Source organism: Equus quagga, chromosome 1 (assembly GCF_021613505.1).
Source record: "Equus quagga isolate Etosha38 chromosome 1, UCLA_HA_Equagga_1.0, whole genome shotgun sequence".
NCBI classification, from domain to species: domain Eukaryota; kingdom Metazoa; phylum Chordata; class Mammalia; order Perissodactyla; family Equidae; genus Equus; species Equus quagga.
Genome location: NC_060267.1, coordinates 54,597,025 through 54,612,399, shown reverse-complemented (window position 1 = coordinate 54,612,399; position 15,375 = coordinate 54,597,025). Strand labels below are relative to the sequence as shown.

Here is a 15,375-nt window from a genome sequence, read left to right as displayed (position 1 = left end):
AAGAGGCAGAGCCAGGGTTCAGCCCCAGGCCTGTCTGGGCTCCAAAGCCCAATGGTTGCTCCTCACCAGGCTGCCTCCCTTGTTTTCACAGTAAGATCACTCGCCCAGCAGACATCGCAAGCAAATCCCTTTCTCTCTGAGTTTCAATTTCCTCTTCTGGAAGCTGGGCAGAGCTAGCAACACGTGCTACAGGGCTGCCACAGCGACCGGAGAGATGGGGGCTGCTGGGGGTAGCCGGGGAAGGCCTTATGGGGGGCATTGAACAAGGATTTGAAGGACGGGGAAGGGGAGTCAGAAGGAGTTGGATTATTGAGTTGTATAACAGACAAAAACAAGGTTGTGTGTGTTTGAGGGGAGGGGGTCCAGGAGATGAGTAGACTGCCAGTCTAATCAGGAGACACCAGGGGACCCTGGCGGTCACAGTCAGGGTTAGACATTTGTTTCAAATCATACTTAGCACATGATCGTGCACGTGGGAAGCACAGAGTACATTTCCATGACAAGGACGACGAGGAGGAGAGACGGCTGTTCCGTTCTCACTTTGGAAAGGAGGCCAGACGTGCTGGCTTCAAGAACGCAGGCCAGGAAAGGCCTGTAGGAAGCAATCGGCCGCAGACGTCTAACTTGAGTTTTTCCTGCTTCAATTCCGTGCCTCCCGGCACACGGTGCCCTTGACCAACACTTGGAGGCCTCCAGCTCCTAGGAGACAGATAGCGGCTCCTCCACAGAGTATCTCCAGGCAGTAGTCGAAACACACCCGCATCAACATCGCAAATAGTCCGCCCGCCCGAAATACCAGGGAGGGACTTCCGAGGGGCGGGGGTGGGGGCGGCGGGCCCGGACGACCTGGCCCCAGGGCAAAGCTGAGCCCCCGGCCAGGACGGCCCTCGGGGGTGTCCGGGCGCCGGTCGCAGGAGCTCGCGCTCCCAGGCCCTGCTCTCCCCCTCCCCAGCTCGGGTCAGGGCTGCGGCCAGGCCGGGGGGCGTGGTGGGGGAGTGGGAGGAGACGCGGCGTAATCAGGCCTCGGCCGTCCGACCCCAGAATCCAGGCGGCGGGAGGGGAGAAAGGCTTCCGGCATCCCCGAGGGCGGCCCCGCCTGCCCGGGACGCCCCGCCCAGCACGGCCCGGGCTCCCTTCGGGCCTCCTCCGGCTCTGGAGCCAGGGATCGGGCCGCGGGGGTTAGAGGCCCTCGGGTCCCGTCCCCGCCCCCCGCTCCCCGCTCCCCGGTGCCCGCCCCGCTCCGCTCCCTCCTCCAGCCGCTGTCCCGCCCCGCCCCGCCGTTCCCGGGCAGGCCCCGCCCCACTCCGCCCCGCCCCGCCCCGCTGATCCCGGGCAGGCCCCGCCCGCCGCGAGCCCCCGCCCCGCCCCCCGTTTCCGCTGGCGGCGGCCGTGGCGGCGGCGGTGCGGAGGGAGCCAGCCGGGACCCCGGTTCCTGCGGCCGCGGTGAGTGCGGCCCGGGCGCCCGGGGCGCGGGGCACGCGGGGCTGCAGGGCTCGGCCGGCTCGGGGTGGGCCGGCAGCCCCCCAGCGGGTGTCCAGGGAGAGGAGCGGCTCGGGGGCGCCCCGCGGAGGGGGTGTCGGAGGGCGGCAGTGGGGAGGATGAGGGAGGGAGGGGTGGGCGCCCTGTGAGGGGGCGGGCAGCGGCCCGGGACCAGGACGGTGTGTGTGGGGCCCGGTAACCGGGCAGAGAGGGCTCTGCAAGGGGAGAGGCTCGGAGGAAGACCTTTCGGAAGTGGGGCTGCGGGAGAGGGGACGGCCGAATCCCAGGCGGAGGGCTGCGAGGGCTGAGGATGGAGCAGAAGGGGAGAGCCGCGGAGCTGTCGAGGGTTTCAGCTGTGCGGCCCAGCGGCCCAGCTTGGGGCCATCCATACGACGCCCCCAGGGAGGGCGCGGGGCTCGGGCACGGCTAGGGTACTGCCTGCAGACCCCGGGCACCCCTGACCACTCTTTGGGCCACCGCTGGCAGATCGGCGCTCAGAGTGACAGGGCTTTGGCACGGCCTGAGGTCCGAGATGTAGTCCATCTGTGCATCCAAGTTTGGGACTTTAAAAAACTTTCTTGTGGTTAAAAAAAAAAAAAAAAGTCCAAACAAGAAACTGGCTTGTTATGAGGGCAGTATTTGTCCTTGTGTATCTCGGAACTGGAATCTTGCATCGTCTCTCTTTAAGAAAGATACCAGCCTCTTCTCTGCTGCTCCCCCAAGTGCCTATAGTGTCTGGGGCAGTTTGAAGCATTGGGGTAGAATGGGATCCCCTGGGCTGGGTCGACTTTTCCACCCCTTCCCCAAAACAGGGATAAGAAGGCAGCAGCTCACCCCTCTTTGGTTCAGAGAACCGAAATCATTAGGAGAGGGCGCCCGTCTGACCTGCAGCTGGCGCCTTCTCTCCGGTGACTCAGGTATTTCCTCCTCCAGGAAGCTTTCCTGGACTTGTGGAGAAAACTGAGGACTCATGCTCTGATCCCTGTATAGCAGCCAGCTTCCCTCTCTCCACTAAAAATAGCCTTAGAGAATGTTTTGTATGTATGTTCTGCTATAAAGATGTGCAGTCAGCTTGTCACTGTAAGTGATGGGGAAGGGAGGAGAGGTATTATGGATAATTGCGAACAATGGACTGGACGAATCATTTATATTTAGCTGAGGAATGCAGCCAGGGAGGCAGACACTCGCTCACACCGTTTCCCACCCTCCGCCCGGTCCTGGCAGCTAGTGCAGCTGGGCTGTGGGCTGGGGGTGAGGGAGCGAAGAGGATTGGGGTGGATAAAACCTGAAGGGTCATTCAGTTCTGCACTCACTCACTGAAGACCTGCTGTGTGCAAGGCCCTGAACAGCTGAGCGCGGACCAGGATGGAGTGGGATTGTTTTCTGTCTGACTTAATCAGCTTTTAATCTTTAAATCTATGAACAGATATTTAATATAAATGACAATAAATAGTATTTATAAAGTAATTCGTAGTTGGCCAAGTGCTTTCTCTTCACATTAGTTGTATATGATTTTATTTGATTCACGCATAATCTTGTAAAGTATAGGCTATTTTTAACTGCTTTCTGATAGGTCAGGAAAATGAAGCTCAGAGAAAATAAGTGATTTCTCTGAGGTCACAGAACTCGGTAAGTGACGGAGCAGAACCTGAAGCGGGGGCTGTGACCAGTCGTCCGGGCGCTTTCCGTGATGCCGCACTGCCTCTGCCACTCTTCTCGGGCGAGCCTGCGCGTCTTAGCCTTGACGCCGCGATTGTGCGCCCCTGGGCCAGCTTCCTTCCCTTTCCAGCTCTCTGTTTCGGAGGGTTGTTTGTCTAAAATGTTTCTAGAGTCTCTTCCAGCATCAGATAATTAGCAGTATAAGGTGATATTGGCAGCCAATCAGTCAATAAGTGTGCTTTACTTTTTATTTTTAATTGTGGTAAAAAACATAAAATTTACCATCTTAACCATTTTTGTGTGTGTGTGTCTGTGTGAGGAAGACTGTCCCTGAGCTAGCAACTGTGCCAATCTTCCTCTACTTTGTATGTGGGGTGCCACCACAGCGTGGCTGATGAGTGGAGTAGGTCCGTGCCCGGGATCTGAACCCGCGAACCCGGGCTGGGGAAGTGGAGTGCCCAGAACTTTAACCACTTGGCCACAGGCCTAGGCCTCCCTCTTAACCATGTTTTTTTTTTTTAAGAGAATGTCCTGCCCTTTTTAAAATTTATTTATTTATATATTTTTTTGTGGAAGATCAGCCCTGGGCTAACTGCTGCCAATCCTCCTCTTTTTGCTGAGGAAGACTGGCCCTGTGCCAACACCCATGCCCATCTTCCTCTACTTTATATGTGGGACACCTCCCACAGCATGGCTTGCCAAGCGGTGCCATGTCTGCACCTGGGATCCGAACCCATGAACCCAGGGCCACTGAAGCAGAACGTGTGCACTTAACCTCTGTGCCACGGGGCCAGCCCCTGTCCTGCTCTTTTTTAAAGATTTTATTTTTCCTTTTTCTCCCTAAAGCCCCCTGGTACATAATTGTGTATTTTTAGTTGTGGGTCCTTCTAGTTGTGGCATGTGGGACGCCACCTCAGCATGGCTTGATGAGTGGTGCCATGTCGGTGCCCAGGATTCGAACCTGTGAAACCCTGGGCTGCCGAAGCGGAGCGCGCAAACTTAACTGCTTGGCCATGGGGCCGGCTACCATCTTAACCATTTTTTTTTTTTTTGCGATGAATTTTAAATTACTTGTTTTATTTTTCTGTCCTGGAAATGTTATGTTCACTTAGAAGTACCTTATAGTATAACGGAAACAGACATATGAATCCACTGAGCGTCTGCATAAACAAACATTTTCAGAGTTTACTCATGACATATTCTTCAAATTCCCCATACAAAACTGCTTATAAAGAATTGTTTCAAACTAGGTTGATGATTTAAAAACAAGCACAAAAACAACATAAAAACAGAGAATCTTCCACTCTTTCAGGAGAAATGTTTTATGTGAAGTTATCCTCTTTGAACATCTTTGGTGTCAATTCTGGGTGAACCAGGACGGTCGCTTCCTGTCTCGTTCAAGGGTCCTCTTGCCCTGAGCTCGTTCAGACGCTGCCTCTCCCGTGTGGAGCACCGTGGTCTCTACGCTAGGAGCCTTGACAGGGCCGCCTTCGAGTTTTCCTATCTGTGTTCCGATTTCTGCAGTCTCCTTGCACACCTTCTCATAGCAACAGCCACAAAGGACATGTTTTGGTTTCAGGTGACCACATTCAGGACAAACGTCTATATTGGTCTTAACTTTAATAAGCTTATGAGGGTTTCTTCTCCTACACTGGTTGACTTCAATGCTGAGTCTGTTTCTGGGAGCTGCCATCCAAAAGATACTATCCAAAAGGCGGGAAATCTCCTTACTTCCCTTGGTATCATTTGCTGGTTCTGAATACAGCTGGACCTTGGACCACTAATGCTGGTCCCCTCAGAGGACTTGGAAAGACTGGCCAGCTCCACTGAAGTTTCCTCCGCAGCTGCTCCCAACAGTTCTGCAGGAGCCCAGAGCTGCCGGCCACAGCGCGCTCCTGCCACCAGCACGGCCAACGCCGTCTTCCTCGCCCCTTGACCGTTTGTGAATGGACAGTCCAGTTCAGTGTATTCACATTGATGTACAAGGGATCTCTAGAACTTTTTCATCTTGCAAAACTGGAAATGTTCACCCATTAAACAACAACAATTCCCCATTCCTCCCTCCCCTCCGCCCCCGGCAGTCACAGTTTTACTTTCTGTTTCATGTGCTTTATTAAGCTCCTACTGTGTGCTTAATAAATGTTGCCCTTGAGGAAGGTTGTGGAGAAGCAGGCCAGCTGAAGTGGGAGCCGTTGGGCCTGGAGTGCGGGCCTCCTGCCTGAGTCTGGAACTCCAGGCAGGATTGCTCAGTGAACGGTGAGTGGATGAGGCCTTGGGCACGTGCCCTCTCCTCTTAGCTTTTGCTTCCTCCTGGCAAAGGAGGATAACACTCCCGGACAGGTGGGCGGGCGCTGGGCGCTGTGGGAAGGAGCAGTGAGGTAACACGGTGAGAAGCACGCGGCTTCGGGCCTCTCACGCAGCAGGTGTGTGGTGAATGGTGGGTGTTATTTATAACCTCACCGAGAAGACTAGACTAATATGCGCGGGACAAGAGATGACAAGACTTCTTTTCTTCTCCCGTTAAGGACCAGGCCTGCTGTGGTCGTCGTCCCCACTGACTAGGAGGGCCTGGGTCTGATCCAGGTGGCTGGGCTGGCACTGTGCATCCTTCCTCTCCATTCCCAGCCTCCCCGTCTAGCCTGCTCTCCGCTCCTCTCCCCCAGGAGCCCTTGGTTCTAGCCAGACTGAGCTCCCAAGTATGCTTTGCTCATTCCTTCTTTGTACCTTAGTTCATACTGTCCCACCTTCCTGGAATGCTTTTCCCACTCCCTCCTGCCCCTGTTTCAAGACCCTACTCGTGTCTGAACTCTTTCATGGAGCCTTCCCTGACCAACCATTCCAGAAGAGCCTCTTTTTCCTTGGAACTCCATGGCATTTTCTGTCCTCATCTCTCCTGGCTTTTATACACTGCTTGGGAATTCCACTCACACTTAGTGTGTGTGTCACACTACAAGCGTCTGTGCTAAGTTCTTTTTTTTTTTTAAATTCTTTCCTTCCGTCCGTCCCTCCCTCCCTCCTTCCTTCTTTTTTTAAGGAAGATTAGCCCTGAGCTAGCATCTGCTGCCAATCCTCCTCTTGTTGCTGGGCAAGATTGGTCCTGAGCTAACATCCGTGTCTATCTTCCTCTACTTTGTATGTGGGACACCTACCACAGCATGGCTTAATAAGCCGTGTGTGGGTCCGTGCCTGGGATCCGAACCAGCGAACCCTGGGCCGTGAAGCAGACTGCTCGAACTTAACCGCTGCACCAGTGGGCAGGCTCCCTGTGCTAAGTTCTGATGATGAGAAAATGAAAAAGATAAAGGTCCTTGTCTTCATGGGGCTAATAATGCAGTAGAGGGTTAAGAAAGGGGTTCAAAGAAAGATGATTCAAATTATAAGGAGAGCGGCCTATGAGGGTAGAGTGTTACATGGGATCAGACAGGGGGGTCCTCACCCTGATGCAGCAGCCGGTGTTTGGCTTGAACTTTGAAGTGTGGCTTGCGTTTTGGCAGAAGGGAGGAGGGATCAGCCTGAGGAAAGGCTCTGAGAAAGGGCTGGGGTGTGTGGATAGCTCAGATGGGCCGATGAGTAGGTTGTGTGGAGGGAAGCAGAGAGAGAAAAGCCTGGACAGGTAGATAGTGGCCATATTGTGGTGGCTTCAAATGTCCAGCCAAGGAATTTCCTCCACCCATTCACTCATTCAGAGAAGCTGCATGCCCACCACGTGCCGGCACTGATCTGGGGCCGGAGACACAGTCGGCCTGGGGAGGCCCTGGGGACTTCGCAGGTTTTGAGTAGGAAGAGTAGCAGAGGCAGGGCGAGGCTTAAGGAGGGTGAGTCTGGGGTCTGTGAAGAGGGAAATCACGCTGGGGAGAGAGGCTGGGCAGCCATGAGAATTGGAAAAGGGGAATAAACCTGAGGATTGAGACCGTTTGTGAACTGATTGGCCAGGGGTGGTGAGGAACGGATAAGGGGGTTGGAAGCTGATTCTGAGCTGGGTGATTGTGAGGATGCGGTGCCATCATTCTCTAAGTAGACTGTAAGCCCCTTTAGGGCATGGATTCTACCTGCCTCTGTTCTCCTTGGCCCAGTCCTCACTGCTCAGAGGCACAGAGTAGCCATGGTGTGGACCCCTGATGTCCTCAAGAAATGCATCTTGACCCAGGGATGTAATATACAACATGATGACTATGGTTAGTAATACCATATTGTATATTTGAAAGTTGCTAAGAGAGTAGATCTTAAAAGTTCTCATCACAGGACAAAATTTTTGTAACTATGTATGTTGATTGATGTTAACTAGACTTATTGTGGTAATCATTTTGCAGTATTTACAAATATCCAATCATTATGTTGTACACCTGAAATTAATATGTTATATATCAATTACACCTCATAAAAAATATTTTTTTATTTTGCCATCCAAAAAAAGGAGAAATGAATCTTGTACCTTCTAGAATCCCAAGTTTGCCTCCACAGCAATATTCATACCCGGGCCTGGCTTTCTCTGGAGTCATGTTTCCGCAGAGAGCCAAATGTTTCCTGTATAAATCTTCACATCCCCAGTTAACAACTCCAGTTTTCTCTCTCACCTCATAGCCATTTTCCACCAAGTTTTCATTGCTCCACAAGAATAACTTTGGATGTGATAGAGATGAAAACAATAAATTGGCCTTTTCCTTCACTTCAGCCGCATAGGGCGTGTGAGTCAAATTCAAGTCTCAGTAAAGTTACATACTTTTACAGATCTTGAAACTTCAGATCACTTGTGAGCGGTCAAAATTACAAATTTTAATTCCTGGATGTCAAGGGTTTCCCCCAAGGATAGCAACTTTGTGGCACGGATACTGTTACTTTTATAACTGCCCTTAGCAGACATCACCAATCCATCACAGCTGCCTTTCCTGCTGAGCTGGGGCTCAGGTGCTGCTCATGATGCTTGAGGCACCCACCAGCTGAATGGAACCGGCACAGCAGATGGAGCCAGTTTGCCATTGCTGGCCTTCTGCATCTGTTGAGTGAGTGGGTTCTAGATGGGAGACTGCCACCCCAAAGAGTGGCTGTTGCTGGACAGAATGTACCCTAGTGTCTTCGCAGTGAAGTGATGACCTAATTTTTTTGTTTTCCTGCAGGAATATCCTGGGATCTTCTTATCTGTCAGCAGCCAAGGTGTTTGCAGGAGATTCAGAGAAAATAGGTCAGTGTAAGTCTGGGTCCGTTGTGTGGTGGGGCCTCTGAAAGTCTGAGTGTTCCGAATTGTCTGAAGTCAGAGTCTCTCTTGCCCTTTGACTGTTGGGTGTGGAACGATGGTAGAATGGGATGCTGATGTTTTCTAGATGTCTCTGTGCCTTAGCTGTTGACTTTGAATTGAAAAGCTCCTTAAATTGGGCTTTGGGGGTCAGGAGAGAGTTACTCCTTCCTCACTGTTTCTGGTTGACGGCTGGCAGTATTCTTAATTTCTTTCTTGGCCACCCTGATTGTCCAGGAGGAAGCCGAGGGAAGCAGCAGAAGCCTGTAACTTCCTGCTTCCTGTCTCCTCCCAGCGGCTTGGGAGCCAGGGCCCTCCCACCAGCCGGCCAGAGAAAACTCTGTAGGAATCTGGCCAGTCCTACCTGCCTCTGTTCCTCTATACTGGGGCTGCAGGAATGCCCCCCACTCCGGCCCCCTGCCAGGACCCTCACCAGGGCCTGGCGGCTCCTCCAGGCCCCTGGGGTTTGGCTGATAGCTTCTTTGTTCCTGGCACTTGTGCTCCGAGGCCCCTGTGGAGCTGGAGGCAGGCAGAAGCTACTTAGGCAGCCGGCATGGATGGTGCTGATCCAGGTTCCCTGGGGAGCTGCTTACAGACCTGGGCCTTTTTGTGTTTTAATTGATGTGTGTTTTGTGCTGTGGCTTCTCCCTGCTGGGCGATTTGTAAATCTCTTACCTTCCGAGAACCCAGCAGTGTGGGGGTGGGGCTGGGGGCGGTGGGAAGGACGCGCTGGCTGGTAGCACATCTTGCCAAAAGATCTCCTTCTCTGTGAGTTCCAGCAGGTTATTTGGTGTCCCAGGAGTGGCCATGAACCTCTTGTTGTCCTTCGTGCTTTGCACATTGTATTCAGGACGCCAGTGTTCATATTTGTTGTCATCATCGGCCACAGTTTCAGACTCTCTACGTATGTCCACAACTAATTTAAATCGCATTAAATCTTAGTTTAGATGTCATTTAATTTTCACAAGTGTCCTGTGAGGTAGCTGTCATTTGCCCCCATTTTGCAGGGGCAGCGCCTAAGGTGGAGAGGGTCAGAGACCTGCCTGAGACCACATCTTTAGCGCTCTCAGGGCCTCGGGGTCTTGCTCTCGTCCCTCCACACCTGCCTTTCCTGCTACAGACCTATAGCCGGGCCCCTCTTACCGGGTCCTGGGAATCCTCTCCAGCCCCGCCTTGAGCCCGCTGCAGCAGGAGTGTGGGAACTCCCATTTTAAGTCTTTCTCCCTCCTCCTCAGGGCCTGGGTGGGTGTTGGCCTTATTCTCTCTGCTCTGGGATTTGGGGCACGGCCTATGGGGTGGTCTGTGCGTGCAAGCAGGCGTGTGGGCCCCAGCTGAGGGAATCGGTCTCGTGAAGAGCAGGTGTCAGGGAGGGAGGGACTTAAGGACAAGTGGCTGAGAGTCCTTGCTGCTCAGCACGTCCTGGCTCCTCACGGCACATCCTGCCCCATCACCGAGATTCTGCGGGGCCTGCTCCTGGTGGGCCCTGCCGGCGGAACTGGGTGGGGAGCTTCCCAGGAGGCCTGCAGTGCCTGACATCACCAGTGGTTTCTAGCCAGGTGACCATGCTCCTCCTGTGCATCTGTGTTGAAGCCAAGGTGAAGGAGACCTGAACGAAGAACTGTCCAGAAAGGAAGCTGGGTTTTGCTGTTTCTTGTCATGCCTTTGAGCCTCTGTGACGTTTGGAGGTTAACTGCTTTCCTTCGGCTGACTTCGTCACCCGCCAGCGGGGAGTCTGGGTGATCAGGTGCTCCGCTTCCTTCTGCCTCCCATAAAGATGGTGTCTGGGGTGGGACCAGGGCGCATGCCTGGGTTTGGCCTCCAGTCTTGGGGCTTCCCACATACCTCTTCCCCTTACGAGGGCCTGCTCTGCCTCTGGCCTGGAGGTGGATGGAGGAGGAAGAATGAAGTTAATGAGTAAACCAGAGGCCCTGATTCCTGATAGAAGTCGGCCTGGGGGCGGAGGTTGTTTACTGAGATGCTTGACTGTCAGAGGCAGGGTCCTGCGGCCTGACTTCTGTGCTGTGCCGCTGCTTTCGTTGCAACCACCTCCTGCCCTGACCGATGCATTCAGGGGTTAGAAAGCTCCATTGGTGGACTCCAGCTGACAAGTTAATCATTTCAACTTCAGATATAGCCACAGCCTGATGAAATGAGAAGATCTGCCGGGTAACCTCCAGCTTCCAAACCCTTTCCCTCCTCTTGAAGCAAAAACACAACCAAAAACTTGTCCTGACCTGGGCTGCGCTCTTGAGAAGGGCAGAGCCAGAGGAGCCCCTCTGCTGGCTGTCAGTGTCACAGCGTGTGTGCATCAGTCTGCACTCGGGAGCCAAGTGTCGATTAGTTTTTGATGATCCGTTGTTTAATACTATCTGTGCTTTTGGTCTACCACACCCCTTCCGCCCTCTCTCTTCCTTCCCGCTCCCCTTACAGTGGCTGGAAATTAATCGTGCTTTGAACACTCGCTTACTTTCTGAGTCTTGTGACCGTTTCTACACTCAACCGTCAGCTTGTGCTGAAGTATCTGACCTTGTGATGGGAACAGGAAGGGATGGGGATGGAGCAGAGCCCAGGGGTCTGAAGAGGCGGGCAGCTCACTGGACCCCTGGAATCCCCCCTTGCCCTGGCTAAGGAGGCTTGGCTGTCGCTGCACACAGGCTGAGGGTCTCGCGGCGTCGGGTGCAGGATCGTGGGCAGTTCTCGGCCTTGGCTGAGGAGCTTAGGCTGCTGCTAGCCCTTACAGCACCTTTGTGCAAATTTGCAAAATTGCCTTTCTTCAGGTTAAAAAGACAAATTAAAGCAAATATATTATAGTAAAACCTGAGCAACATCCAATTCTGCCCGAGACAGCCTTCTAGAACCCTGGCAGGAGCGGCCCTGGCTATATGTGTACCTGTGCTCACCCCCCCATCGTGCGGTGCGTGTGTCGCTGGCACCACACACATTCTGTGCTCTTCCCAGTCCCAGTGAGGGAAGTGTGTCAGGTTCAGAGTCAGGAGAGAGCTGGGGGCGGGGAACAGGCCTCTGAGAGCAGTGGACAGGTAAGGAAAGTGATCTCGGGGATGCTCAGAGCAAAGTTGGAACAGGGTGTGGCCATGCACGTGTGTCTGTGTGTGTCAGTGAGTATGTGTGTGCTTGCCCTAGCGTGGGTGTGGCTGGGTGTGCCTGCATGGGTTTGTGTGGGAGAGAGCTCTCCTGCGTTGTTCTGGGACTCAGCTGGGAGGCCCACTGGAGCCTGTACAGCAGGTCAGTATATACTGTGACGTGAATGCCCCTCCGTGGAGGGCAGTGTAAAGCTGGAATACAGCACCTGGCGGCCCTGCCTGAGCCCTCTCCTCTGGCCACCTGCCACAGTGTGGAGACTAACAAGCCCTGGGGATGGTGGTACCGGGGACAGAGGGAGTAGATCCTGCTTCAGCAAGTCCCCAGCCCCCGCTCAGGCCAGGCCCTATAGAAGGGCTCAGAGGGGCAGGTGTCAGGCTGGTTTTGAATGAGGGTGTGTGTTTCTGGGTGTGTGAATGTGGAGAATGACATGTTTTGCTTTAGAGAAAGTGAGGTAGAGGTCTGGGCTTGCAATTTTCCACTTGTCTGAATCCTGGGAGATTCTAAACAGCTTTGTTTAAAAACTGGACATGCAGATTGCAGAGACCTAAGTGAGGAAGAGCCATTGGGTCCCCCAGGAAGGCAATTAGGTTTGAAGGCAGAGTTTGGATCTGTATGCAGCCTGTGGGACCTGGAGGGTGGGAGGGAGAGCTCTTGGAGCGTCCGGAAGGCATGAGTCACCCTACATTAGCCACCGGTGCAAATGGCTCCCACTTGCTCACTGCTGGAGATGGGTGGGGTGGAGAGGCAGCTCTAGTCCAGGGTCGTCACCCACTACCCAGCACCACCCTTGCTGCCGGAGAGAGAAGCAGCTGGAACTCTTTGTCTGGGCTCTGCCCTCTCCCACTGTTAGAAGCTGGAAGTGGTGGTGGCCAGTCGGCCTGTGTCTGTGAAGGTCTCCTTTGAGGGGTCGGTGCCCGCAGTGCAGGCCGAGTAATACAGGACACCATCCAGTCAAGGCAGGGCTGGGTGGAACTTTCTCTGAAGACCCGTGAAGGATCCCAGGGGAGATTGGCTTGGGCCTGGAGGGAAGGGGGGATTTAGGAGGCAAGGGAGGGGTTCTGTGAGTGGTTGCAGTGGTGGATGGCGAGCTGGAGGCTGCCGTAGAGATGGGCATGGGCTGGAGGAGATGACCAAGGGAGAGAGGGCACAGCTGGCAAGAGAGGGTGGGCTCTTCTCTATGGGGAAACTTGAATGCCACCCAGAGGAGGTTCCAGTTTCAGGAGGCCAGCAAAAGGGAGCCAGTGTTGGCCCCTAACAGGAGAGTGACAGGATGAAAAGAGATTTTTAGGAGAAATTAGCTTGTAGCAGAATTCAAGGTGAATTTTTTTTAAAGTGCCTTTTTTTTTGTTCTTGCAAAAACAATGCAAACTCATAATATTCAAACATTACATAAATTGTAGAAAAGGAAAATCCCCTGTAATCCTAGCCTTCAGGGATAATCACTGTTAATACTTTGGCGTATATTCTGTGCAGGTATTTTTATGATAGACTCGCATCCAGCTGCCTACCTGTTACCTCGTCATTTGCCCTGAGTAGAATTGTGTCATACATACCACTTGGCTGCTTCTTTAGCCATCTTTCCACATCAGCAGGTGTAGACCTCATTCTTCTGAGTAGCTGCATAGACTTGCTGGGTGAGTGTTGTATCAATTATCTATTGGTGCATAACAGACCCCCCCAAATTTAGTAGATTAACGCAACAGCCATGTTACTGCTCACAGTTCTGTGGGTTACCCGTTTGGGCTGGGCTCAGCTGGTCTCATTCCCTGAGCTTATTAACGCTGTGGTGGTCAGCTGGTGGCTCTGCAGGGCCTGGGTGCTCCCAGAGAGCCTCTCTCCCATGTCTGCTGATCGGCACTGGCTCTGAGCTGCGCCTCTCTTCCCCTGCATGATTTCTGATTCTCAAGGAAACTGACCTTTTAGGTGAAAAGGGAATCTATAAGACCTCTTGAGGTCTAGGCTCTGATGTCTCACAGTGTAAGACCCATCTGCTGCTGGTCAGAGCAAGTCACAGCCCAGCAGGCAAAGTTTCCATGTCTTTCTGCGAGGCCTGGGAAAGTCACATCAGTGGCCGGTGTGCTCAGGGTGGCAGGCCATGGTGTGCAGTCCCTCCATGTGCCCAGGCGGATGAGAACTGGAATATTTGGGCATGGACCCCACAGCTCCTTGGGACACAGCACAGCCCACTCTTTGCCCCCAATGGGTTGACCAGGGAAACTGGCGAGGGCAGGACACTTCATCTTCCTGTTGGGTTAGAGATGCTGTTTGAGGTGGATTCTGCGGGTGTGTGGTGTGTGGGGCTTGTGCTGGCAGGGTTGGGGAAATCAGGGTTTGTAAGAGACAGCCTCCCTGCCCTAGGGCTCCAGGAGCTGTGGGCGTAGAGCTGGCGCCTGTGCCCTCTGGAGTTGCCAGGAGCTTGGCTGCTCAGCAGCCCCTGCTAATTTCCATGGCACCTCTGAAGAATGGGAGTCAGGGAGTGACAGGTCTCTCAGAAAGCCGGCTGGTCACCCCAGATGCAGGCCTCTGCTGGGAATTCATGCCTTCATTCGCCCAGCAGACACTGTGCCTGCTGTGCTCCAGACTCTCTGCCACTGCTCACAACCTCAGATGGGAAGTAAGAAGACCCAGGTCTGTGTGAGTCACAGACTTCACTTGTCCTTCTCAGGCAGCTCACAGTGGACTTAATATTTTGACCTCCCACGATCTATTCATTTTTATGGTTTTCTTTTCTTATCACCTGCCTTGGTAGCTCTTCTCTCCTGTGAAATGTCACACATGGCAGGGAGGCAGAAACAGGAAACGGGAAGAGCCAGCTCGGGGTCATTAACGAGTACCCCATCCCAGTTTTGAGGACGCTGCCTGGAGCCGCCAGTGGAGAAGTCCCCCCGGCGCTCGGCGTTCGGCAGACTTACCTCTCCCTGGAGGTCCTGGTCTGGACTCGATGAAATGTACTTTCTTAGCACAGCGATGCCCTGTCGCCTGTCATCTGCCTGGTGGTTTGTGCTTTCATCAAATAAGAACAAAGGCTGAGCAGGCTTTTGCATTTGAAAACCCCTTGGTGTTTTATTTTCTCCCTGCTCCCTCTCAGCAGCTCTTGGAAAAGAAGTGTTTTGTGGCTGAAAGGTTCACCGTTGGTGAAACAGTGCCATCCACACTGCACGCCCAGCCTCTGGGCTGGCCTCCTCCTCCTCAACCGTGCTGCGGGAGAGTTGACCTAGCTCAGTGAGAGGACTTGGTGAGGACTGTGGGGTGGGGACACTTGGGAGCCACCCTGAGACATCTGGGTGACATCGGGTGCCAGCATTGTGCTGCTGTTGCAGGGTTACTGGTATCTGACCAGATTACAGGCTTAATGTGCTAAGTGTGCGTGAAAGCGTGCAAGGCCGACTCTGCAAACCTTGGAGAAATCTGGCATCACAAGCAAGATCAGAAACCCAGCAACTCCTTTTGGCCAAGGAACTGGAAAACTGGATGGAGAACCTCAGCCTGCTCCAACCGAGAGTCGGCTGGTTTGAGGCGCATGGTAGGTAGAGGCCCCATAGGCAGAGACCCAAGAAGCCGCCTCTGGTCCCTTACTTCTCTGCCCCTTCCCCCACCCCTTGCTGGTTCTTTAGGCTGTGAGGATGGATTACACTTCAGCATGCCCAAGCATCACGACATCAATTCATCAATAAGTGATTACTGGGCACTTTGACTCTTTAAGGTCTCAGGTATCCTCGGCCCGGGCGCTCTGTGATAGGAAAGCTTCAGCCCACGTAGGGTTCAGTGCATCCCACTCTTTCTATTCCTCTACCCACTGTCTTCTTGGTTTTATCTGGTTCTCCCACGTCCCCCCAGGGCTTGGTCCTGGCGCATCCCAGGCCCCCAGGAGTGGGTTCTGAAGGCCAAGTAGGAAGGGACGAGAT

General features: G+C 53.6%; 2 protein-coding genes across 2 annotated transcripts in view; one reads left to right on the top strand and one right to left on the bottom strand.

Annotated features, from left to right (window-relative positions):
- Nucleotides 1-1,327: 1,327 nt before the first annotated feature.
- Nucleotides 1,328-15,375, top strand: part of TSPAN9 (tetraspanin 9) — a 189,074-nt gene continuing 175,026 nt past the window's right edge. Inside the window, exons 1-2 of the mRNA XM_046681300.1 lie at nucleotides 1,328-1,443; nucleotides 8,253-8,317. The gene's annotated coding sequence lies outside the window, so the exon portion shown is untranslated. The remainder of the gene's footprint in view (nucleotides 1,444-8,252; nucleotides 8,318-15,375) is intronic.
- Nucleotides 4,457-15,375, bottom strand: part of LOC124243201 (39S ribosomal protein L32, mitochondrial-like) — a 103,369-nt gene continuing 92,450 nt past the window's right edge. The window contains 2 exon segments of the mRNA XM_046668808.1: nucleotides 4,457-4,895; nucleotides 4,897-5,130. Coding sequence (XP_046524764.1) covers nucleotides 4,496-4,895; nucleotides 4,897-5,130 — 634 coding nt within the window. The 3' untranslated portion in view covers nucleotides 4,457-4,495.